The sequence below is a fragment of the Triticum urartu genome, chromosome 7, assembly GCF_003073215.2.
Source record: "Triticum urartu cultivar G1812 chromosome 7, Tu2.1, whole genome shotgun sequence".
In the NCBI taxonomy this organism is placed as follows: domain Eukaryota; kingdom Viridiplantae; phylum Streptophyta; class Magnoliopsida; order Poales; family Poaceae; genus Triticum; species Triticum urartu.
In genome coordinates this window covers 678,697,707-678,721,980 of record NC_053028.1, presented here as the reverse complement: position 1 = coordinate 678,721,980, position 24,274 = coordinate 678,697,707, and the positions used below count along the sequence as shown (strand labels likewise).

The 24,274-nt window shown below is 45.6% G+C and overlaps 2 protein-coding genes across 6 annotated transcripts; both read left to right on the top strand.

The window, feature by feature from the left end:
- The first annotated feature begins 1,017 nt into the window (after positions 1–1,017).
- On the top strand, positions 1,018–11,114 carry LOC125525377 (transcription initiation factor TFIID subunit 5-like). 4 transcript variants are annotated; one of them, XM_048690379.1, is made up of 19 exons: positions 1,018–1,243; positions 1,491–1,572; positions 2,074–2,152; positions 2,289–2,386; positions 2,509–2,565; positions 3,140–3,203; positions 3,295–3,404; positions 6,536–6,637; positions 6,879–7,033; positions 7,359–7,469; positions 7,548–7,617; positions 7,692–7,731; positions 8,101–8,265; positions 8,368–8,444; positions 9,128–9,244; positions 9,340–9,605; positions 10,257–10,352; positions 10,436–10,511; positions 10,593–11,114. In XM_048690379.1, exons 1-19 carry the CDS (start codon positions 1,110–1,112, stop codon positions 10,638–10,640), a joined length of 1,947 nt encoding a protein of 648 aa, XP_048546336.1. In that variant the 5' UTR covers positions 1,018–1,109; the 3' UTR covers positions 10,641–11,114. The 4 variants fall into 4 exon arrangements, with proteins under 4 accessions (XP_048546336.1, XP_048546335.1, XP_048546337.1 ...); XM_048690378.1 differs by having other exon boundaries at positions 3,116–3,203; XM_048690381.1 differs by having other exon boundaries at positions 1,084–1,243; positions 1,360–1,572; positions 3,116–3,203.
- Positions 11,115–11,437: 323 nt separating this feature from the next.
- LOC125525378 (putative receptor-like protein kinase At3g47110) lies at positions 11,438–14,756 on the top strand. 2 transcript variants are annotated; one of them, XM_048690382.1, is made up of 2 exons: positions 11,438–11,592; positions 13,426–14,756. In XM_048690382.1, the coding sequence occupies exon 2, from the start codon at positions 13,440–13,442 to the stop codon at positions 14,436–14,438; it is 999 nt and encodes a 332-aa protein (XP_048546339.1). In that variant the 5' UTR covers positions 11,438–11,592; positions 13,426–13,439; the 3' UTR covers positions 14,439–14,756. The 2 variants fall into 2 exon arrangements, with proteins under 2 accessions (XP_048546339.1, XP_048546340.1); XM_048690383.1 differs by lacking the exon at positions 11,438–11,592 and adding an exon at positions 11,604–13,373.
- Positions 14,757–24,274: the final 9,518 nt, after the last annotated feature.

The following is a 24,274-nucleotide window of genomic DNA, read 5'->3' as shown; positions in this document are numbered from 1 at the left end:
TTTAAACTAAGTTCATATTGTTCTTCATTTAAAAATTTGTTCAGATTTTAAAAAAAATGTTCATTCTTAAAAAATCTATAGAAATTTCAAAAACAATTACCATTTCAAAATCCGTTCACAATTTCGGAAAATCTCATTTATAAAATTTGTTCACAATTTCAAAATATGTTCTCATTTAGAAAATATCACAGTTCTAGAAATTATTTCATGTTTAAAAAAATGTTCAAAATTTTTACAAAATCTTCGATATTTGTTCATTATTTCAGAAAATGTTCATTTTTCAAAAAATGTTTGTGATATCAACATTTTGTTCGCAATTTCAACGAATATTCCCATATTTAAAATTTTGTTCGTGTTTCCAGAAAAGCGTACAATACCAATTTTGTTCGCATTTTGAAGAAAGTTCCTGTTTTGCTTTTATTGGTGCTGAATTAAAAAATGTTCCTGTTTTCCATTTTTTTAAAACAAAAAACTGTCTGTGATCTCAAAAATGTTCGTCTTTTTCGTAATTTGTTTTTTTTCAGAAACATTTTTGAAAATTGTTCGGATTTTGGAATCTGCTTGGAGTTTGCAAGTTTTGTTCGTGTTTCATTTTGAAATCAGAATTACGAAACATCTTCACTTTTGCACAAAATGGCATACAAAAAAATGCGGCATTTTAAAACTGGTCGCAATTTTCAAGATATATTTTGAAAATGTTTTCCAAATGTCAACGCTGCTCTCTGTTCTTATATATTTCTGCACCTAAAGTTAAGTTTGTAGTGTGTGGCGTAGTGGTTAATGGCTCGCGGTTGGCGGTCCTGGGATCGATTCCTGGTAGTCGCTGTTGATTTTTAGCTCTTTTTGTCGCGCGCGAAAGGAAACGAAACAAGGATCGCGTTGGTGGGCCGGCCCAGTTATGCATCAAGCCTGTGCGTCGAGCTGCTGTTTGCGGGAGCCCTCGCCGAACAGCCTGCAAATCGAAATCAGTCGCACAATCCCTCTCCGCCTTCGTCATCCCCTCCGACCCGCCCGCCCCCCGATCCCGCCCCCCCCCCCCCCCAACCCCAGAGCGCCCCCCCCCCTCCCTCCCCGGCGCGGCGGCCGGCCGGCGAGCGAGCGAGCCAGCGATGGAGGACGAGGAGATGGAGAGGAAGGTGCAGCAGTACCTGCACCGCAAGGGCTTCCGCCTCACCGAGCTCGCGCTGCAGGAGGAGCGCAACCGCCTCTCCACCACCTCCCTCTCCGACGTCTCGCTCTCCAGGTGCGCCCGCCCGCCTCCGCGAATCCCCCTGAATCTCTACCCCCGCCGCCCCTTTCGGCGGCCGCAGCGGTCTCGAGCGTGAGAAATTGATACTACTTTGGCTTGGGCAATTGCAGACCTTCGACATGATTTGAGCCTTGAGCAGAGTTTATGGGGGCTAATCTAGAGTATCATGTCAAATATGCTCGAAAACTGCTCTAATTCCATGTTAATCTGAAAAATTTACTATGTCCCCCTTTGTTGGCAGGCCGGATAACGACCCAGCAAGATACTATGATGGCTACAACAAGCTAAGATCATGGGCATACAATTCTCTGGACCAATACAAGGTGTGCTACATTAAGTGTGGATTGTGATTCACGTTTACAGCTCTAGTAGTACATTTGAATGCACTTTGCTTTGCAGCATTCACAGATGTTTTGAGGCATGTAGCTGCTATATCCACACTGTTCAGTAATCTAGCATGCTACTCATGAGTTATCTTCATGTTTCTCTTATTGAAAATGAGCATGCCTGCTTGGTGCACCATGCTTCCAGGATCATGGCTGAATGCTTGCCTACTAGCTTTAGATGTCGCATTTATGAAATGGTCTTTGTTTTATGGCATGTCTTTACACTGCAGAGCTCCATCTAAAAAGCAAAAACCACTCACATAAGCATAATCACGTACTTTTCACATGATTGTAGTCACTGGAAATGGGATATTTGCTTGCGGTGGATGGACTACTTGCTATAATTTGATGTACCTATTACATGGAATGGCCTTTTTTATTTCCTTGTATTCAGCTATATATATTTCGTGCCTCTGAGTTATTTTTTTTATATTGTAGCATGAATTACTCCGTGTCCTTTATCCAGCGTTTATCCATTGCTTCATGGATCTAGTGTCAGAGGGGCATACACTAGAAGGTAATTATTTTTGTAGGCAAGAAGATATTGGTAGTTGGTGTACATTTCTGCGATAATATTTGTTTGCAGTTTATGCATCCACTTAGTTTATTTGAGGCATTTCTGTTGTTGATATCACCACACATGAATCTTGCAGCTCGGCAATTTTTCCTTAAATTTCGGGAAGATCATGAACTGATGCATTCAAGGGATCTCCAAAAGCTGGAAGGCACTCTTTCTCCTTTGCATTTGGAGGTTCGTCATTTAGCTCTCTTACATCCTTCAACTGTGAATGGAGATTTCATTTGTTTATTTGATTTTATCTACTCAGGATTCACAAAACATGCACTTATTGTTTTGCCTGCTATAATTTTCAGGAAATGGATCTGGCCCGATCTTTAAGGGAAAATAAATTCAGAATTAAATTATGTGAGGTAGTACTGCACCAAGTTCTTTTATATTTGCATTCCATCTCTTTGTTTCAACTACGATTGTATGGGTGGGTCACCTTTTGAGTTAAATCAATGCACATAGGTAAAATGTTCCACTGGATGCATATCTGTTGTTGTGACAATAGTTTTTGAAGTTGAGATGCTTTATTCTCGTGTACCCTTTTCCACCACTTACTTGGTAAGTGTTGTTATGACCAAGGGAAACAAACACAATCTAAGGTTTGTTACAAGCTTTTTCTTCCTGAATCCAAATGGGCAACTAGTTTCAAATAGGAGTAGATGATACGTCATCATGATACCATAATACATATACGGAATGCTAGTGTCAAATATGAGACACAAACCGCATATAGACCAATTTTTCACAGATGTTGCTGGCAAGGCACATTCCATGTGGTGATTTGTAGTTCAGTTGGCAACTCGTTGCATGATACATCATGATCTCACCTTTTTCCTTTGCTGCAATTTTGTTTTTCCTATAAAATTATGTCAACTGCTCTGTTTAGAGTTTCTACCTCGTGTTTCATTGCAGTATTCATATGAATTACTTCTCCAGTATCTCCAGAAAACACAAGCTCTCGTGATGCTTGGAATAATCAATGAAAGGATAATTTTTGAAGGTACAGTTCCCAGTCTGTCGAGATTATATCACACATTTTACTTACCCTTGCTTCTCACTTTTCCACCACATCCCTCTATCTATATTGGCAGTATCCGCTGGGCAGCCTTCATTGATCTCTGATGATGCGGATGTTGTTGCTCTGGTTGGAACCAGTAAGGACTTGGCAAAACAGATAAATCAGAAGGAAGTGCATTGGGGGGTATGTTATTCAGCACATCCGTGATCAATGTGTTTGTTTCCTATTATCTATTCTATCAAAACGGTTAACAATGCCGATCAAATAGGGACAAAACTCTAGTAGCACTGTTTTTGCCACTTCCCAAACGAACCTCTTCCATGAGTGCAATTTTTCAGTTTTCTATTTAAGTATTTACTAGTAAATTGTACGTGCTTTGCATGTCATTTAAATATGTGTGCAAAGTTCAATTCATGGATACACTGCTTGCTCCCTTCAAACATGGTACCTTCGCATGTAAATCTTGATCGAGTTCATTATTGTAGCCATTCTGTTTTGTATATATGTTGCCTAAAAAAAGGGGTTCAGTCCTGTATATAAAGCTTTACATGCTTAGTATTAGTATCTCGTACTACATTGAGCTTACTTTGCAACTTCTTGAAAATTTCCTACTTCTCCCTGACGCGATTAGTGCGCGCGTTGCAGACGCTCTGCCAGTGTGTGTACCTTGACCAGTTGCATGCATGAATGGATAACCTTAGGCAAGTGAAACTTTTCCTACATTGGTATATAGTGATGGTTCTAGAAATCAGTGGTATGTTCTGTTATGGCCGGTTTAGCTAGGCCCACCGGGCAATCTTAGTCCACAAGTTATCTTAGGTTAATTCTTATGCGAGTTATCTAGGTTATAAATATAGGCTGTAAGACTCTTTTTGGAATTAAGCAATAAGAATATTATTATCCCTATTGCCTGGCTCCCAGAGGAGCTGGAACCCTAGCCGCCGCCATCTCCCTCCGACGCGACGGTGCCCAGCCGCCGGCGCGCCCGATCATCGCCCCGTCCCACTCCATCCTTTCCTTACAACCTCCGGAGCAGGTCTGGTAGGACCCCTGGTTCTACCAATTTGGTATCCAGAGACTCGGGTTCGATCATGTCGTCATCAACACCCACGCCGCCGCTGCCCATCATCACCACCGCCCCGATGACCATTGCCGGGTCCCCAACGCCGCCGGCCCCGATCACCTCCGCGCCGCCGGCCCCCGTCACTTCCGCGCCGCCGACAACCTCCGTCTTCATGCCGGAGGAGATGACCAGCACCCTGCGGGACCTCGTGACAGCCGTCCAGGGCATCTCCCTGTACTTGGCCGGCCCGCACACCACCCCGCCGGCTGCGGCCCCCCGCCTACAGCCACCCGGCGATGCACTGGCTGATCCAGAACGCATCGGGCCCGAGCGGGACGCCCTTGCTGCCGTTCCAAGGGGGCTACACCGACGGGCCCCCGCCGCTGCTGCACCCGCCCTGGTACTCTGTACCCGTGGCGATCGCCGGGGCCCATCCGTCGCTCCAGCCGCCGCCCGCCCCAGCGCCGGTTCTCGCGGCGCCACCCGCGCCTCCCGCACCCGCCCTAGCGCCGCAGTGGCCGCACTGGCCCACGTCGGCCCCAGCTGCGCCAACCGCGCCGCCCGCGCCGGTCCAGCTCCCACCGCCGCCGCCCAGCTCCGGACTGGGCCAGTCCACACCGGGAGGACTTCCGATCCAGCAGGTCCGGTTTCCGCCGTCACCGTCCCCGACCCCGGCCTGGCTAACCGGGACGTCGCCACCGCCAGTTTACACAGAGGTCGGGGACCCACCGGTACCCACGATGTAGTCCGGGGCCTCGTCCGGCTCCGCGAGGGCCTACGACGGCCTCCCCACCGTTGACCGGGCGCCATCAGCCATCATCATCATTGCTCCGCACCGCCGAGCCTGTCGGCCATGGCGCGCCGACCCAGATGCCGCCACAGTTCGCCAAGATCGATTTCGCCACTTATGACGGCACTGAGGACCCGCTTAACTGGCTCAACCAGTGTGAGCAGTTTTTCCGTGGCCAGCGCACGCTCGCGTCGGAGCGCACTTGGCTAGCATCCTACCACCTCCGCGGTGCAGGCCAGCCCTACTACGCCCTCGAGCAGGACGAGGGCAGCATGCCCCCTTGGGAGCGCTTCCGCGAGCTCTGCCTCCTTCGCTTTGGGCCTCCGGTTCGCGGGAGCCGCCTGGCGGAGCTCGGCCGCCTTCCCTTCACCTCCACGGTGCAGGACTTCGCCGACCGTTTCCAGGCCTTGGCATGCCATGCGTCGGGCATGACGGCGCAGCAGCGGGCCGACCTCTTTGTCGGTGGACTTCCGGATCACATCCGCATGGACGTGGAGCTTCGGGGACCCTAGGATCTCCAGTCGGCCATGTACTACGCCCGCGCGTTCGAGCGCCGCGCGGTGGCCATCCAGCAGGAATCACCGTCCCGGACCACTGGGTCGCTACCTGGGCCGGATTCCACGCAGGGTCGGCCTGCGCAGGCTTCTGCAGCACCCCTCGCCGAGACCGCGGCGCGCCCGTTCCGCTGGCTCACCTCAGTCGAGCTACTCGAGCGTCGCCGCCAAGGGTTGTGCTTCAACTGCGACGAGCCCTACACGCCCGGCCATGCCTGCTCGCGACTCTTCTACCTGGAGGTTGCAGACTACATTCCGGAGGTCGCCGTCGCTGCCGACCTGGCCGCCCCAGCTGTCGAGAAGGTGTTTGACGCTGGTTGATTGCCTCGAGGAGTTCCGCAAGCGCTTCCCCACCTTACAGCTCGAGGACGAGCTGTTTGTGCAGGCGGGGAGAAGTGTTATGGCCGGTTTAGCTAGGCCCACCGGGCAATCTTAGTCCACAAGTTATCTTAGGTTAATTCTTATGCAAGTTATCTAGGTTATAAATATAGGCTGTAAGACTCTTTTTGGAATTAAGCAATAAGAATATTATTATCCCTATTGCCCGGCTCCCAGAGGAGCCGGAACCCTAGCCGCCGCCGCCATCTCCCTCCGACGCGATGGCGCCCAGCCGCCGGCGCGCCCGATCATCGCCCCATCCCACTCCATCCTTTCCCTACAACCTCCGGAGCAGGTCCGGTAGGACCCCTGGTTCTACCATGTTCACTGGTACTGTAGCTCGTACTGTAGCTGCGAATCCCACAATTTTCAGCCCTCTGATTGACTCTATCAACGGCTCACATTGCTTTTTGGTTTTGAGATCCAAACATTTAAAACTCGTACACTATAGAGTAGTATAGATATAGATATAGATTCTTCGTTATCCTTAGGCATGTGTTATTGTTAAAATTAAATATATAGTATGCAGTTGCTTGAAGATTCAGTTGAGGAGCGCATGGAGAAAGCACTCTCAGATTCTGATAGAGCTGAAGCAGAAAGCAAGGATGCAGATGCAGAAGATAATAACAAGGCAAGAAAGTCTCCCATAGTATGGGACCCTTGTTATATTATGTTTGTTTTATGCTCTCTGCCATTGAAACCTGGACATTCCTTTTTTGTCAGCACTCAGCAGCATGTTTTTGTTCTTCTCTTCTTCTGTTGTTATCTTAAGAACAGGAATGCTGCTGTTCATTGCTTGGTTCCACTATCCATATACCCTTGTTTGTTATTTACGTTGGATCTTTCATTATTTCTTATTGTTTTTGCTACAGAAAAAATCCTCAGAAGGTGGAAAGCAGGGCGGTCCTCTTAACAAAAAGCTCAAAAAGGATAAGCTTGTAGGCGCAACAGGAAAAAATACGAAATCCGAAACAAGCATGATTTCTGCAGCACCTCGTGTGAAACCAGGGCTAACCCTTCCAGCGACGTAAACATTTATTCTCTTATCTACAGTTCTAAATAATTTCTCAACTGTATTCTTTGAAAATAGATACCATCCCTATAACTGATAAACTGAATGTGGATCCATACTCCAGACATGTCTGTGTCATTTGCTTGAGCCTGACTTGGAACCTAAAATAAAGGCTGAGATGTTTTATGGGGGGTCTGTTGGAAAAGTTATCTTACAAGTTTCAGGAGGACAAAATATTGTTCTTTTTCCATTTTGCTGAACATACTCACTTGTCTACTTTTTTATCTGTCAAGTGTCAGCCTTGCGTTTATGATCCTGAAAAATTACTTGTTTTCTTCAGGCCTGTTGAAGTTGAACAATCAATTCTTGAGGACCTGCGGAACCGTGCACAATTGAATAACTTGGCATTGCCATCTGTTAGCTTCTACACATTCCTTAATACACATAACGGGTAAGCTTAGCTGTAATTTAGTATCAACTGTTTCAGTGTGCATACTTTGGTTTGAAAACATTATCCTGTGGAGTGCAGATTAAACTGCTCATCGATATCAAACGATGGGTCTTTGATAGTTGGTGGGTTCTCAGACTCATCAGTGAAGGTTAGTCCCTTTAGGTGATAGTTTGTTTCTCATGTGATCACTACATTAACTGGCAAAACTTCCTTTTTTACTAGGTTTGGGATATGGCAAAGATTGGTCAACCAGCCAAAACATGTTAGTCGTTCTACACTACATATTGCTGATGTTTTTGTTCCACTGTGATATGGTGAAATGCTTCTGTAACTGCGCACCTGATTTCGGTCATGGTTGTTTTTTGTTCTAAGGATCCTAGTTTATTTCATTTAGTTTAAGTTATAACCTTGAAGTTTAAGGTGGTGTTGCAGCACTGATGCATGGTCAATGCAATGAATGTCTTCTGGACCTATTGTTGGACATGCTAGAATATTTTACTGGCTTTGCAGTATTTGACTGGAACCTGTCCAGAACTTCAGAATAACCATAGAACATTAATTTTCCTAACATAGTAGCGTTTTCATTTCTATCTTGATGGTATTTGCTGATTGGTCAAATTTGGACTCTCAGCTAGTTCACAAGGAGAGAATGGATCTTCACAGGACGAGCGCTTGTCATCGACATCTGAGGGGAAAAGACCGTATACATTATTCCAAGGTCATTCTGGACCAGTTTATTCCGCTGCCTTTAGTCCATTTGGAGATTTTCTCCTGTCATCATCTTCAGATTCAACAAGTAAAGCATCACTTACATTATGCTTATTTTGTACCATTCATTTGCTTGTTCATTTATTTAATCAAACTAACCGTTCATCTATTTTCTATATATTTGTTACAGTTCGGCTATGGAGTACCAAGTTGAATGCCAATCTTGTTTGTTACAAAGGACACAATTACCCGGTTTGGGATGTCCAAGTATGTGAGCAAATCCTTTCTCCGTGTCATTGTTGTGAAAACAACATTTGAGTTCTTTCTTCATGGGGTGTCTTGATTGCCTAGTTCAGGCCAAAACATTTGATTAGTTAGTTGATTATTCAGTAGTTTTTATTTGAATGATGCTCAGATCTGTTATTACAATCAGTGTCGATGCCGTACAATCAATCAGTTGTTCAGTAGTTTTTAATAAACTCTTCTGAAGTTCTAATGTGGCCTGATTTCAGTAGTTTCTAAGAAACTCTTCTGAAGTTCTAATAGTGGCCTCATTTCAGTAGTTTTAAATGAATTCTTCTGAAGTTCTAATAATAGTGGTCTCATTTCAGTAGTTTTTAATGAACACTTCTGGAGTTCTTTTTTGAGAGAAAACTTTTCTGGAGTTCTAATAGTGGCCTCATTGTTACAAAAGATGTCCTTGCCCTAGTCTTGATCTTGGCGAGACGAGTGCGAAACTGCAAATACTTGTGGTACATATTCCTAGTTCGCTCTTCATTTTTGAACACTTCTGATGATGGGATTTGGAATAGGTCCGTTGGGCTTAATATTCTTTTGAATAGCTTATGATCGGCACATATGTTTGTGTTGCATAGCTTTCTAATTCTGTTCTATTGAATAGACATCATTGTGCGTTGTATTGCTGACATATATTTATGTTTTTGTGGCAGTTCAGTCCAGTCGGCCATTATTTTGCCAGTGCCTCGCATGACAGGACTGCTCGAATATGGTCAATGGATAAAATCCAACCTTTGCGGATAATGGCTGGGCATCTTGCTGATGTTGATGTAAGTGTGCTTCTAGCTCAGATCTTGTAGTGATTTGAGAATTGATAGTCTGCATTCTGACTGATGTTCTCTTCTGCATATTACTTATCTGACAGTGTGTGCAATGGCATGTAAACTGTAACTACATTGCCACCGGCTCTAGTGACAAAACTGTAAGGCTATGGGATGTTCAAACTGGTGAATGTATACGGATGTTTATTGGTCATAGGAGTATGGTCTTGTCCCTGGCAATGTCTCCTGATGGCCGATACATGGCCTCCGGAGATGAAGATGGGACCATCATGATGTGGGATCTCTCTACTGGTCGCTGCGTTTCACCACTAGCAGGACACAACTCTTGTGTGTGGTCACTTGCTTTCAGGTAATCACATTATACATTGTTTTGCTTGCTTAGTATCCCATGTGTCCTTGTTACTGATGGCAATCAAACAATAGCTGCCGTACCAAATAAATATGCGTAGAGAGTATTAGTTTATGGTAGGGCTTGACAAAGTGGGTTAGATTTACCTATAAATGAGCAATGGGTTCACTAATCATTTTGGCCATCCTTTTTTAGAGTACTTAACTGGATGGTTGCGTAATTCTGTCTTCAAATGACCACGTCATGTATCTTGAACGCTCGTATGTGGTTATTTTTTCTTGAGTATACATTGACGGTCCATGTTTAAGAAATTTTAAACATATTGTATCTGCTTATTATGCGCTTTAAAGAAATTATAGTCTTTGGAGATTATCTTATGGGTCTATTGTTTAAAAAAAATTCTGTAAAAAATGTCTTCCACGTATCCACTATTTTCAGTAGATGTAAGCTGCAACATATTATATTGAATATCACTGATAGTTCTTCTGTTTTGAAATGTACATTTTTTTTCTTTCAGTGATGAGTCACCCTGTGCTGTTGTATCTAGTTACATATGATTTTAGTTTTTGGAGAAGTACAATTACTTAATTGCGTGGTAATCTGCTATACCAAAGAATCATCTTAGTTAAACAATTCTTCCTTTGTTTATAGCTGCGAGGGAGCATTGCTTGCATCTGGATCAGCTGATTGCACTGTTAAACTCTGGGATGTCGCGTCCAGCACAAAGGCCCTGAAGATGGATGACACGTAAGTTGATTGGCTTGCTTGTAAAAGGCTGCTTTGGTTTGCCTTACTCTAGTTTTTAAATATCCTTTCTTTTTGTGAAACAGCAAGGCTGGTTCTACGAACCGACTGAGGCTGCTGAAAGCTCTCCCTACAAAATCGACTCCTGTTTATAACTTGCGGGTGAGAAACCGCTGTCATCAGTTAACATATGGTAGTTACCGTGTGCAGTGAAAACAAACTAACTGCTTTTCTCCATTGCAGTTTTCTCGGAGGAATCTATTGTTTGCGTCTGGCGCTCTCTCGCTATAGGCTCCTAAGCTTGCTGTATATGCACTCTGGAATACAATTCACATTTTTTTCATTTTTGACCTTAAGTAGCAAAGTAGATGTTTACTTGGCTGACTCGTGTTGTAGAGCTTATTACATTGTCCTTGCTGATCTCAGTGAACCCTATGATTAACTAGGTTGTTAAAATGTAGCCTGTGAGCATTGCGACTCATTGAAACATGTGTATCACTGTTGTAACATTAGCTAATTTTAAAATATGTAAAAGGTAGTAGTCACAAATAGGAAACATGAACACTTGGTTGATGCAAGAAGTCAATGGTCCAGGAGCTTCTAGGATCTACTTGAGGGTTGTTTTCACATAATCTTGGTGTAGGGTCCGAATGAGCTGCCATTTGATATTTTGATATAGTTATTATGCGACTTGTGAGAGAAAAAAGCACTACCTGTCTGTCTTGAGTTGAGCGATAAAGGCAATACCTATCTCTTAAACTATTATTGACGTTGAATTGGAAGAAGCTTGTGTTATTTTGTATCCTACTATCTGCCGACATCTGGACCAGAGCGCTGCTATCACAAGTAAATGTTGATTTCTTAACGATGTTGCCAAACCCAAATGGAGAACAGTTGCGCACCCTGCATTTTGTCGACATGCCGCGCGGAAGGTTTCTCTCTGCCTGGCTGCGGCGCAATATGGCCTGTCCAGCTGAAACAGCGACGCAAAGTAGGTGGGAGATGAAATAAATTTTGACTTGGCCGCTGCGTTGGATGTCAAAGCTGAAATAATGCAGTGACAATGGCTGATGCGACCTGACGACCGTGTGGATGCGGGGGGCGCTGCGCAAGTGCTCTTAAACCCCTGGGGCCTGAGCTAGCCATCTAGCCGAGCATCCTACTTTCGCCTTACTCACACACCACCACCCGGGGAAACCCAAAGCTAGAAGAGGTCGTCGTCCTGCCGTGCGCTCCATCAAAGGTTCGCAACTATATCTCTCGTCCTGATTTTTATTTATTTATTTCACGAGTTGTTCTCTTGTCCTGATATACTAGTAGTTCTATCGAGTAATCATCTTTTCTTGGGATGTAATCCTCGGTAAAAGGAAGCACCTAGTCGCCAAGTTTACATGTATCAGTCGATTCTCACAGCCTAGTACTATTCATCTTGTTCCCCTCCCAGTCGACCCGCTCTCTAGCCCCTGCTTAACTACCTACCGGCTATCGCCGCTGTGCACCACCCTGCCCTCTCTGAGCAGCCTCTCCTGTCGTGTCACAACTGTTCTAACCATCCCTCTAAGCCCCACCCTTTTCATGCGCCTGCGAGCACCCGTCAACCCTTTTCTATGCTCCACATGGCACCGGCAATGATGCGGCTAAGCAACCGATGCTTAGCAAATCCGCAAAAAATATCTCTTTTGGGTTGAGTCTTCTTGTCAGGCTTGTTATCTTATGTATTGTTTTGCTGTTTTCTCACATATTTTTAAAAATTAGAGGTATAATCCTTTTTTTCGTGAAGTTTCAGATATTAGTTTCGTCATGCTCAGACTAGCACTTTGCTTCAAAGTACTACGAGTTAGGGGGTATTTGGTTGGGCTTAACTTCAGCTTTTGCATTTTGGCTTGTAAGCCAACAAAAATTCACCTATTTTACGGGCTTTTCGCTTATACCATCATGTGCAAAACCCAAACAACATTGCCACGTACGCGTAGGACACTTCCCATCCAATATTTGTACGATATCCCACATCACACCGTTCATGCGCAAGGCTAAGCTGCAACTGGCCGTTGGATTAGCCACCGTACCACTATGGCACCACAACAAGTCTTATATGAAATGCTTCCGATAACCAAAAGCCTGAAATTGGTGCTTAGACTTGGTCTTTCGTCCTTATTTTACTAGTAGTTTTTATCAAATAATCATCAGTTTTTGACTTGTTATCCTCGAAAAGAGGGAGCACTCATCCGTCAGTTGCTTGAAAAAGTATTTATGGATAAGTTATGTTATTCCTTCGTGTGTGGCTACTGTTCATCTTTCCCCCCTCCCATTCTACCCGCTCTCTAGCCCATGCATACCTGCCTACCGCCGCCGTTCCGGCCACCCCCCTAAGCCCCACACTTCTGCTGTGCTGGCAAGCACCCTTGCAGCCGTCAATCCTCTTCATATCTTCTGCTGGTGATGACGTGGCTAGACAACATACGCTTAGCAAATCCGCAAAAAAGTAATCTCTTTTGATTTGTGTCTTCTGGTTAGGCTTGTTACCATACGTACTGCCTTTTAGTTTTTTCTTCACACATTTTCAGAAATAGAGCTATGCTTTTTTTCATGAAGTTTTAAATATTAGGTTCATACGTAATTATGTACCCATGTTTGGACTTGCACTTTGCAACGAAGTACTATGAGTTAGTGGGTATTTGGCTACGTTTAACTTTGGCTTTTGCATTTTGGCTTATAGGCAAGAAGGACACCTAGGATGGTATTAAGCAAAATAAAATATACCTATGATTGTATAATCCAAAAGTCCATAAATAGGTGTTTTCCCGGGCTTTTAAGCCAAGTGCAAAAGCCAAAGTTAAGCCCAACCGAACACCCCTTAGTGTGCTTATCTTCTCCGGTGAGCATATAATACAAATATGTTTACAAAAATAAAATGCTAATTTATGACCACTTTCCATTTTTATCCTTGCAACCCCATTGGTGAAAAAATGGTCTATCTGTATTGGAAGTTACTGAGTAAAAGTGACGTAGTATGCACTAATGTAGGTTTGTAATTTTTTGGAGCTTATGTTGAAAATGCATGTCTGGCCTTTTGCAGGAAACATAAACCTCATGGGTCTCGCCATGCTTGTTCTACCAGTGCTCTTAGGGTTGTTTTATGGAGCAAGTGACATTAATTGCTCAACAGTTCATGGTAACACCACAGATCACCGTTCACTTCTTGATTTCAAAGGGGCCATCAGAGCGGACCCAAGAGGAGCCTTGCGCTCTTGGAATGAGAACATCCACTACTGTATGTGGTCGGGCATCAAGTGCAGCACAATGCACCCAGAACGTGTTACAGTGCTAAACCTTGCCAACATGAGCTTGACAGGCCAAATCACACCCTCTCTAGGAAATCTAACCTTCCTTTGGGAACTTACACTATCCAACAATCTCTTCTCTGGCCAGTTGCCCTCTCTCAATCGTCTTATAAGATTAGAAATCCTTTACTTACAGAACAACTTGTTGCAGGGGAACATTCCGAATGCACTTACAAATTGTTCCAAACTCCTTTTACTAGACCTCTCTTCTAACATGCTAGTGGGTTCGATTCCTGGAAATATAGGTTCCCTCTACAATCTAAAGGGAATTGACCTTTCCAATAATAGCCTCACAGGAAACATTCCACCAACCTTCGGCAACAACACTTACTTAGAAGAGCTACGACTTACCCACAATCAACTCAAAGGAAGCATTCCTGAAGATCTTGGGAAATTGCCGAATATGGGGAAGAACCGGGCGGTGTTTCTCGGTCAGAATAGGCTATCGGGTAGAGTTCCAACAACATTGTTTAATCTATCCAAGCTTATAATACTGAACCTAAGTATGAATAAGCTAAGGGGCACATTACCATACAATATCGGTAATCTATCTGCCGCGCTTCAATGGCTAATTTTGGGTGCAAACAACTTGTCTGGGACAGTGCCACCGAGCATTGGGGCCCTAAAGAACCTAACAGTTTTAGATCTTGGAGGAAACAACTTCGTTGGACCAATACCATATTCCGTCGGGAGTCTGCCAAAGTTATGGAAGCTTGATCTTTCCAATAATCATTTTGATAGTTGGTAGCACACCGACACTACTGACTGCTAATGACTTATTCATGGTGGCCGAATGAGCCAGGGATGCAGTTTGCTGTGCGAGTGCAACGACCCGACGAGAGCTCTGCACCTTCCCGTTCTTGCATGGCTGTGTCACACTTTCTGTCAACGGGCGTGGTTGCTCTGTCTAGACTACAGTTTTCTATTGCTTGTTTTCCTTAGCGGTTTCCTATATTTTCAGCGGATCCATCCCCATGTATGTAGGGTTTGTGGATGTACGCACCTCATTTGTATTTCTGTCACCTAGATGAATTGAAAAAAATGCTTCTGTTTGGGGAAAAAACAATGTGGCTGCTCCCGGAAATGGTTGTATTGAGGGAGATGATTGGTGGCGCTGAGCCTTTGAAGGGCATAAATGATAAGTTCATGGTGCTAACAACGGGGCAAAGTCTCATCCATTGGTGAACCCCAGAAAAGAAAAATCCAACAGCAAGACAGAAAAGACCTGCGGAGGATAATCTTAGGGGCAGTCAAATAAGGTTTGTGGTGTTGGCCCGCTGTGGAGTTGCTCCCGGCCTATAACTTCTAGGTTGTTGTCAGAGCATCTTCAACAGCCGCACAACGCACCGCGCGCTAAAAGTCAGAATACAGCGCCGGATTAGCCAGCTTTTGCACGCGGCAGTGCGCTGGCATCAGCGGCCGCCGCAAATTAAAGCACGTCCGAGCCGCTCCAACAAGTGGACTATATTTCATCTGTTTTTTCTACTACAATTTGATAATTGATAAAATGCGTAGATAGTTTTCTCCTACGGTAGATAGTTCATAGTTCGTCCGACTCGGACTCTGCCTGCTTCTATGATACAAAATAAAACAAAAAACTAGTACTACTCATCTGACTCGGACTCTCTCTCGGTGATGTCCTCGTCCGACGTCTGTGCGTAGGCGTCAAGAAACCGCTCGTCGCCGGAGTCTCAGGAGGACGCATCTCCTAGCGCGATGTTGTATTTAGTTACCGCGCTCCGCGTTCGCTTGTCCTCGCGATGGGCGGCTCGCTCCTCCCTCCTCTTGGCCCTCTTCGCCCTCCTCTCGGCGAATAACTGTTCCTCGTTGGTGTCTTGCGGAAAGCGATGGCTCCACAGCGCCATGGCTTGCTCGTCCATCTTGGCCAGCCTGAGACGACGCTCCCGCCTCCGGTGCTTGCGACGATCCTCGTCGGTGAGAAGCCGCGGGAAAGGCGTCAACTCTTGTGCCCGCTCCCGCGTCGCCACATCAGCGAAGTTCATGTCCTGACGGGACCGCAGGAGGCGCCACACCGCAGCGTCGTACGCGCGGGCGCCCTCTTGGGCGGTGTCGAAGGTTTCGACGCGGAGGCGCATGCCGCCGCCCGACCGAATCTCGACGGAGTAGGTGCCGAGCGGACGCACGCGGACGCCACGGTAGCCCGAAGCTCCCCGGCGGCGAGGCCGCATGGTGGCATGGTGGTGGCGTGTCGGCGGCAGAGGGCGGCAGAGGGCGATGGAGAGATGGAGAGAGCGGCAGAGGGTGGATGCGAGGCATATGCAACGCAGCTAACCAAACACCCCCACAGTGAATCAAGAAGCTCTTCTCGTACGCGACTAATTTTCCTCCATACAAAGTGAGTGCTTGTTCAGACTGGTAGGGATGAGAGAGGATTGATGGGGATTTAATCCACTGCAAGTAAAAAGTCCCCTAAATCCGCTCCAATCCCCTTGGGAGGGGATTAACTCAAGAAGGTCTAGGTGTGTCTTAGGTGGTGTTTATTTCTCTAGTCCTAAGACTTTTTCTAGTCCCAACTAAAAAGTTTCTAGTCCTAAAAAACCCCTCCCTATTTGTTTCCAGAGACTAAAAAGTCCCTAGTCTCTTCCTAGAGGTTATTAAATGACCATGTTGCCCCTAGTATATAGAAAAATAACAATCAAACAACACCATGGGGTGGCGGGCCAATAGGTGCATGGAGGGGCATTGTTGGAAAAGTCTCAAAAAGTCTCAAAAAGACTCTCCTTGAGAGTCTTCTTCATTTAGTCCCAAATGCCTAGTTTAGTCACTAAAAAGTCCCCCCAGTCCCTGGAAACAAACACCCCCTTAGTTCCAAACTGATTTTCTTGTCCCTTGGGTCTTTCGATTCATCATTTTGTACCCTATCTATTGAGATACATCACATCTGCAGCATCTTAATGCGCTTCGTGACTAAGATATATAACTTCTTCAGATTTCCATCAGTTAAATTTGAGAGCGACGCACTCCATGTCGACACTTGTCATGGACGGCAGCAGGAAAACATACATGGACCAATACATGAAGTGCAAGCAAGGGCACAACTAGAGATCTACATTGATGGCACATGTCTTGTATCATCCAATCCAGGGTTCAACGACTCAGATGAAGCACTTATACATCACAACATGTGATCTTCTCTTGTCGAATGTCATTTCCGATTACCTTAAACTCTCGTTCAGGGTTCCTATCAGAAGGATATAAAAATAAAAAACTAAAAGCTTAAAAGTTTCATTGCAAGAAGTTCACGTGCTCCTCCTAGCATAGTTCAAAATTCATGTGTGAGACATCAGTCATTCATTAATATGTTGAAAAACAACGTTGTTTTGCCATTTTAAAAACTGCTCTCAGACGGCAACGAATTTGTAACACATATGTCTACATGACAAACTTGCTGCTATTCATAAGCTTTCCACTGGTTATATTATGTGCCACATTTCGATGAACGATTTAAAATTCTCATGTATACCAATTAAAACATGTTTTTATGTATTAAAAAAATTCTTATCTGTTGAAAGAAGTTCATAGTGAAAACAACGAGAAGTTAAAGTACTGCAAGGAATGCATTTCACGTGAGAATAAACGTATAGAAAAGTAAAAGCTTAAAAAGTTTGTAGAAAGAAGTTCAAGTGCTCCGTCCGGAAAAGTTCAAAATTTTTTGCAAGAGAGGTTCACCTTGTATTTTCGTGTTCGAAAACACAAAAATGAAATTGTTTTTTTTTTTGCGTTTTAAAGTTATGGAGGCTGAATCTTTCCGGTAATCATTTTGACGGCTGGTAGTGCATGGGCGCTGCCTGATGGCTAACAGCTTGCTGCGGAGTGTCTGGCCAAGCCAATGATGTCGCGTGTTGTGCAACAACCCGATGGGAACCTGTGTATCTCCCCTGTTCCTGCACAGCTGCATCTTCTGTCGGCATGTGCGGTTCTCTCTGTAGTGCAGTTTCTGTCTGCATTTTTTGTGGTTGCTCTGTACTGCAGTTTACCTTTTCTGGATTGGTAGCACTGTCTATTTCAGCGGGTTTGTTCCCATGTTCGTGTGTGGCACATACGGTTTGGCTGTGTGCACCTATTTTTGTATCTGTATCATATACGTACATCGCCAGTAATCAGAAAAAGAGAGAGAGAGAGGTACGGGACGACGATCGCGGGTATTCGGGGGCGATCCAACGAACCCAAAAGGCAAGGCCTGCGCTTTCCCTACCCTTCTTCACATCTTTCCTCTGATGGATCAGTCCCTTTCATATACGATGGCCGCCGTCGATCCATCCCACAGGCACAGCCGAACGCTGCTTTGTTCTTCTCCGGCCGGCCGGTACGTACGGTGCTGCAAGTACGTCGTACGTACGTGGTTCCTTTCCTTCTTAATTTGGTATCGTCAGAATTTGTTCTCATCTCTTCCAGGGCTTCTCGGCTCGTGATCGATGGCCTGGCCGCCGGAGATTGAAGGCCGACCCGTACGAGGGTGAGCACACGGAGGAGGAGGATGGCATCTGCAGACTGCAACACATGCTTCTTCAGACTTCCATCCGGTGAAGTTGAGCGCGACAGACTCAATGTCGACACTCGCCGTCCCGCCGCTGACGGCGGGGGCAGGAGACCGTCTTGCCGGGCTCAAACAGCAACACAAGTGCCGGGACACGAGTCAAGGTCTCTGCTGCACTGGACTACTGGAGATGCAGCCCAAGCGTGTGGATGTGACGGATGCTGCACAAGTGTTCTTAAGCCCCTAATCGGCCTCCCCATCCGGCGAGATATGACTCGATTCCTCCTCTCCTACCAACTCACCTCGCTCGTGGCGTGCACTAGGACCTCAGGGCTTCCTTCTTCTCGATCCATCCCCACCTACGCATGACGTCCTTCCCCTTCGCCCGCCCCTCGAGTGGATGTTAGGAAGTAGGTATTTGTTTTTGATGGTCTTCTTGTTCACTGGATGGTAATCAACACAAAGTCAGTCCGTTCCATTCTTTTTCTTCACAAAAAGAACACCACAACCCCACGGAGAAGTACTAGGCCGGATGAGACCCATTCTTTCTTGCTCATCAAGTTGCTTCTTCAGCTCCTTCAACTCTTCAGGTCCGAGCTTGTAAGGACGTTTGCACACAAGTTCCGTGCCAGGCTCAAGTTCAATAACGAATTCAACTGGCCGGTGCGGAGGCATTCCTGGGAGCTCTTCTGGAAAAACGTCTTGATATTCGCAAACGACTGGAATTTGAGAGATGGCATCCAATTCACCCTCCGCATTGAGAGAAAACAGACGGATAGTATTATCCCGAGCGGCAAAGACAATTACATCCTCAGACGAATGAGTCAATTGAATCTGTCTGGCTGCACAATCAAGCTGAGCCTTGTGCTTAGAAAGCCAATCCATCCCGAGAATAAGATCAATATCCGATTTACCAAGAATCATTGGAGAAGTTAGAAACTTGAAATCACCCATCATGATAGAAACATCCGGAACTATTGAAGTAGCCCTCATAGACTTAGCCGGAGAAACCATTCCCATAGGTTTACCCAACATTTGTGAAACGAAGTCATGCTTGGAAACAAATGATCTTGACATGAAACAATGCGATGCACCAGAGTCAAAAAAAACTTTTGCTGGAAAAGAGTTAACTGGAAAGTTACCCATGATCACATCTGACGAGTCCTCTGCCTGAGCTGCATTCATCAAATTCACCTTGGCATGCTTGGGGTTATGCTTGACCACAGCTGTACTTGCCGATCTGACAGGAGGAGGAGGAGGAAGACGCCTCTGGTTGAAACACTTGTTGGCATAGTGACCCTTCTGTTGGCACTTGTTGCACGTGACCTCTGAAAGCGGACGGTGATACGGAGCACTCGATCTTGGAGCTTGAGACGAAGCCTTGTTCTGAAAGCCTGGGTTGGGTGGGTGGGAAGGACCACTGCCACCTTTGCTCTTCTGCTGATACGGCTGACGGAACGGAGGAGGAGGAAGCCAAAACTTCTGCTGCTTGGCCACTTGAGTAGAGGAAGAAGGAGTAACATCTCTGGCTCGCTTCCTGGAAGCATCACACCTCAACTGAGCAGCCTCTTATTTCAGTGCCACGTTGTAGAACTCATTGTATCTCAAGGGCTCAAAGAGAACAAGAGCGAGCTGAATATCTTCTTTGAGACCACCCCTGAACTGATATATCATGCTCTTCTTATCAGGCACGTCCTGCTTGGCAAAGCGGGCAAGCTTCTGGAACAATTTGTTGTAGTCATAGACAGACAAAGAGCCTTGCTTCAGATTGCGGAATTCCTCACGCTTGCTTTCAACCACGCTCTGCGGAATGTGATGAGCTCGGAAATCTCGACGGAAATCATCCCAAGTGATAACACGTCCACCTCTGGAATCCTTGTACTGCTGAAACCATTCTGCACCTTGATCTTTGAGTTGGAAGGAAGCGAACTTGACAAAGTCCTCAGGCCTGACGTTGCTGCACTCGAAATGCTTACACAGATCCACAAGCCAATCGTCAGCATCGGTTGCCTCAACACAATTACTGAAAGTCTTTGGCCCGTTAGCAAGGAACTGGTTGAGTGTAGCAAAGTGACTCTGATTGCTGCCTTGATTCCCTTGACTGCCTTGATTGCGCTCTTGGAGAATTTGCATGATCAGCTGAGTGTTTGCATTGGTTGCGGCCATCACAGCTTGCCATGCCTCTGGAGGAGGTGGAGGCGGTGGCGGATCTGGATTCGGAGTCGTGCGCGTTGGAGGAGCCATCCTGAAGAGGTTGACCACCATTAGCACATTGACAGATAAATATTGAAGCTGAATCCAACGGAATGAAAATTGCAACATATAGTCTTCACATCCGAACAAAATGAACGAATGCATTCCTCTTCAAATGGACACGTATCCATAAATTGAGAAGCCACGTAGAATTAAGGTAGAGAAATAAATCAATAAGGTACGGATCAAGAACGAATAATCGGTAAGAAATCCCAATCTCAAACCAATATCCGTGGAAGAAGAACTAGAGCTACTAGAATTCCCACCTATGAAACTCCCGAACCTTTCCGGTTATGCAATCAGGTGTTGGGGATACAGGGGAAGCATAATATCTCACCCAAACTAGCAAATCCTACATCCAGCTGTATCCATCCTTCAACACATAACCAAGAAAACTTCGGAAACCATCTACCTCAACCTTCGAAAAGCATCCGTTATACAAGTTATGGCGATACTCCCGATCTCCCGCCCCAGTACTGGGTGGCGTCGAGGTTATCTCACCAACGAACTGCATAAAATAGATTTTCGATGTCGGCGAACATATCTCAAGTACTCCAGAATTGCAACGATAAAATTATGATGACAACACCTCAGAGCTCAACTCCCCGGGACACTTCCACTAAACCCCTGACAGGAGGCACCAAGACAGTATTCTCATCATAAGCCATCGGAACAAATCCAAGATACTCGCGTGATCCTAAATTTTTTTAGTGAAATTTGAGAAGAGAAGAGTCAAAACTCTACGTCAGGATGCCTTACCAGAGCGATGAGGAGACTGGGAAGTAAAAAGAATTCCTAAGCTCTCCGATATATAATTCCTAAGGACTCAAAACATTTTTTCTAAACACAACTCGGCTGCTAAGACGATCAAGCAATGGGGCTCCTAAGGTCGGGGAAGGCTCTGATTACCAACTTGTAACGCCCTCGATGCGGCTATAGCTCCCACGTGTCGAGGCACGACTTAGAGACATAACCGCATTGAAAGCAGTGTCGCAAGTCAGGCAATCATTACAACATCCCATGTAATACATAATAAAAGGGGGGAGATAACATAGTTGGCTTACACTCGCCACGTCACATCAGAGTACATAAATAACATCCATCAAACAAACACTCATGGCCCGACTACGGCGCCAAAATGGAAAATAACCCAACATGCGACAAGGCCCTGAATCAAACCCCAACTAGGCACCACCACTGATCATCGGGAAAGGAAACATAATAACGCTGAGAGTCCTCGTCGAACTCCCACTTGAGCTCGTACTCGTCACCTGGAGCGAAATCACCTGGACCTGCATCTGGAATTATAGTATCTGTGAGCCACAGGGACTCAGCAATCTCGCACCCTCGCGATCAAGACTATTTAAGCTTATAGGAATGGATAAGGCAAATATAGGTGGAGCTGCAGCAAGCGACTAGCATATGTGGTGGCTAACTTATACGCAAAAGAGAGCGAGAAGAGGAGGCAAAGCGCGAGCGAGAAACTAGAGGAACAGCCTGCGCAAGTATAACTCCAACACCGTGTCCACTTCCCGGACTCCGCCGAGAAGAGGCCATCATGGCAACACACACGGTTGATTCATTTTAATTAATTTAGGTTTAAGTTATCTACAACCGGACATTAACAAATTCCCATCTGCCCATAACCGCGGGCACGGCTTTCGAAAGTTCAATCCCTGCAGGGGAGTCCCAACTTAGCCCATGACAAGCTCTCACGGTCAATGAAGGAATAGATCTCCTCCCAAGACGTTCCGATCAGACTCGGTATCTCGGTAACTCAAGACACTTCGACAGGTTAAAACAAGACCAGCAACACCACCCGCTGTGCCGACAAATCCTGATAGGAGCTGCACATATCTCGTTCTCAGGGCACACCGGATAAGCTAAGCGTACGGGAGCCAACGTAACCCAAGTTGCCGAGGGACGGTCCCGCACGGTGCTCTAGTTTGGACCAACACTCAGAGGAGCACTGGCCCGGGGGGGTTAAAATAAGATGACCCTTGAGTCTGCAGAACCCAAGGGAAAGAAAAGGCTAGGTGGCAAATGGTAAAACCAATGTTGGGCATTGCTGGAAAAGCTTTAATCAAGGCGAACTATCAAGGGGTTCCCATTATAACCCAACCGCGTAAGGAACGCAAAATCCGGGAACATAACACCGATATGACGGAAACTAGGGCGGCAAGAGTGGAACAAAACACTAGGCGAGAGGCCGAGCCTTCCACCCTTTACCAAGTATATAGATGCTTTAAGATAGCATAGCAATATAATGATATCCCAACAAGTAAATAAATGTTCCAACAAGGAACGACTCCAATCTTCACCTGCAACTAGCAACGATAACAGGGGCTGAGCGAAGCGGTAACATAGCCAATCAACGGTTTGCTAGGACAAGGTGGGTTAGAGGTTTGACATGGCAATTGGGAGGCTGACAAGCAAATGGTAGGAATCGTAACATTGGCATAGCAAGAGCGAGCAAACTAGCATAGCAAAGATAGTAGTGATTCCGAGGGTATGATCATCTTGCCTGCATAGTTGTCAGAGTTGACTGGATCCTCACAAGCAAACTCAACGGGCTCCTCGGTAGCGAACTCGTCTCCCGGCTCTACCCAACAAAACAAACAAGCAACAAGGATACAATCAACCACGTGCAAGACCAAGCAATAAGATGAAACGATGATATGCTAAGCGGGATGCGATGCGGGATGCAAAATGCAAGATATGACAGGAAATGCATGAACCTGGCCTTAACTTGGAATTCCAAGGGTGCCACTGGATAGAGGGGATGAAATCGCTTGAAAACGATATAAAGATCATTGGAATCGGAGTTACGGTTTGAAAATGGCAAGCGTTTTAAGATAATAACGCCGGTCTGCGATTTACAGCAAGTAGGCATCTAAATGCAATGAAATGAACATGCTACAGCCACCAAACATGTCAACAAAATACATGGCAGGGATGCCCACAAGATGCTTAACAAAAGACTAGCACTGAGCTACGGCCAATTCATCCATTATGAGGTTCAAACAAGCATGGCAAAAACGCAAGTGCAAAACAGATTCCAGACTTAGTGAAATTAACACTAGTCTGAAATTTCAGATCACGAAGCCCTCTTCGGAGCAGCAAAACAACATGATACAAGACCTGAACATGACAAGTAAGAACATGGCATGGAGCTACTCAACAAGTTTAACAAAAGTCCCAAAGTGACCTGGGGCCAAAAGGGATCACAAAATATATTAACGGGCACACGAACATAGCTAAAACACAATCAGTTTTCAGACTTGGTGAAAACTGAGACATGCTGAAATATAACTCACGAAGGCATGAAAACGAGCTCGATGCACTCACTACGGTGCAAGTCATGGAAAGGCAAGCATATAGCCATTAAGAAGGCACAAAATACAAGCTAGACATGGCAAGAACAATGGCATAGCATGCACGGATCAACTACAACAACGCCGGCAAAATCGCAAACGAGTTGACGATCTGCCCAGATTCACCATGAAGCAAAAGTAGAGCTCGATTGACTCAAGCTATGGTGCTCCATAATTGCAAACAAAGATATGGATGGATAGAGAATAACATGAATAACAAGAATCCCTTACTGATCATCCTCAAAAGAGGCACGGATCACTAGGAAACAAGCTGAACATATGGCATCATGAATTAAAATATCCCAGACTTAGTGAAAACAACGAAGTCCCTGAAAACAGATTTACCGGGTGCCTCACTTTGCAAGCTTGCACAAGTCACCACACACACCCTAAAAATGCATGGGTTGCACCTCTGGAAAGAAGACAAAATGCTTAACAAAACATATGAAGGACTCACAG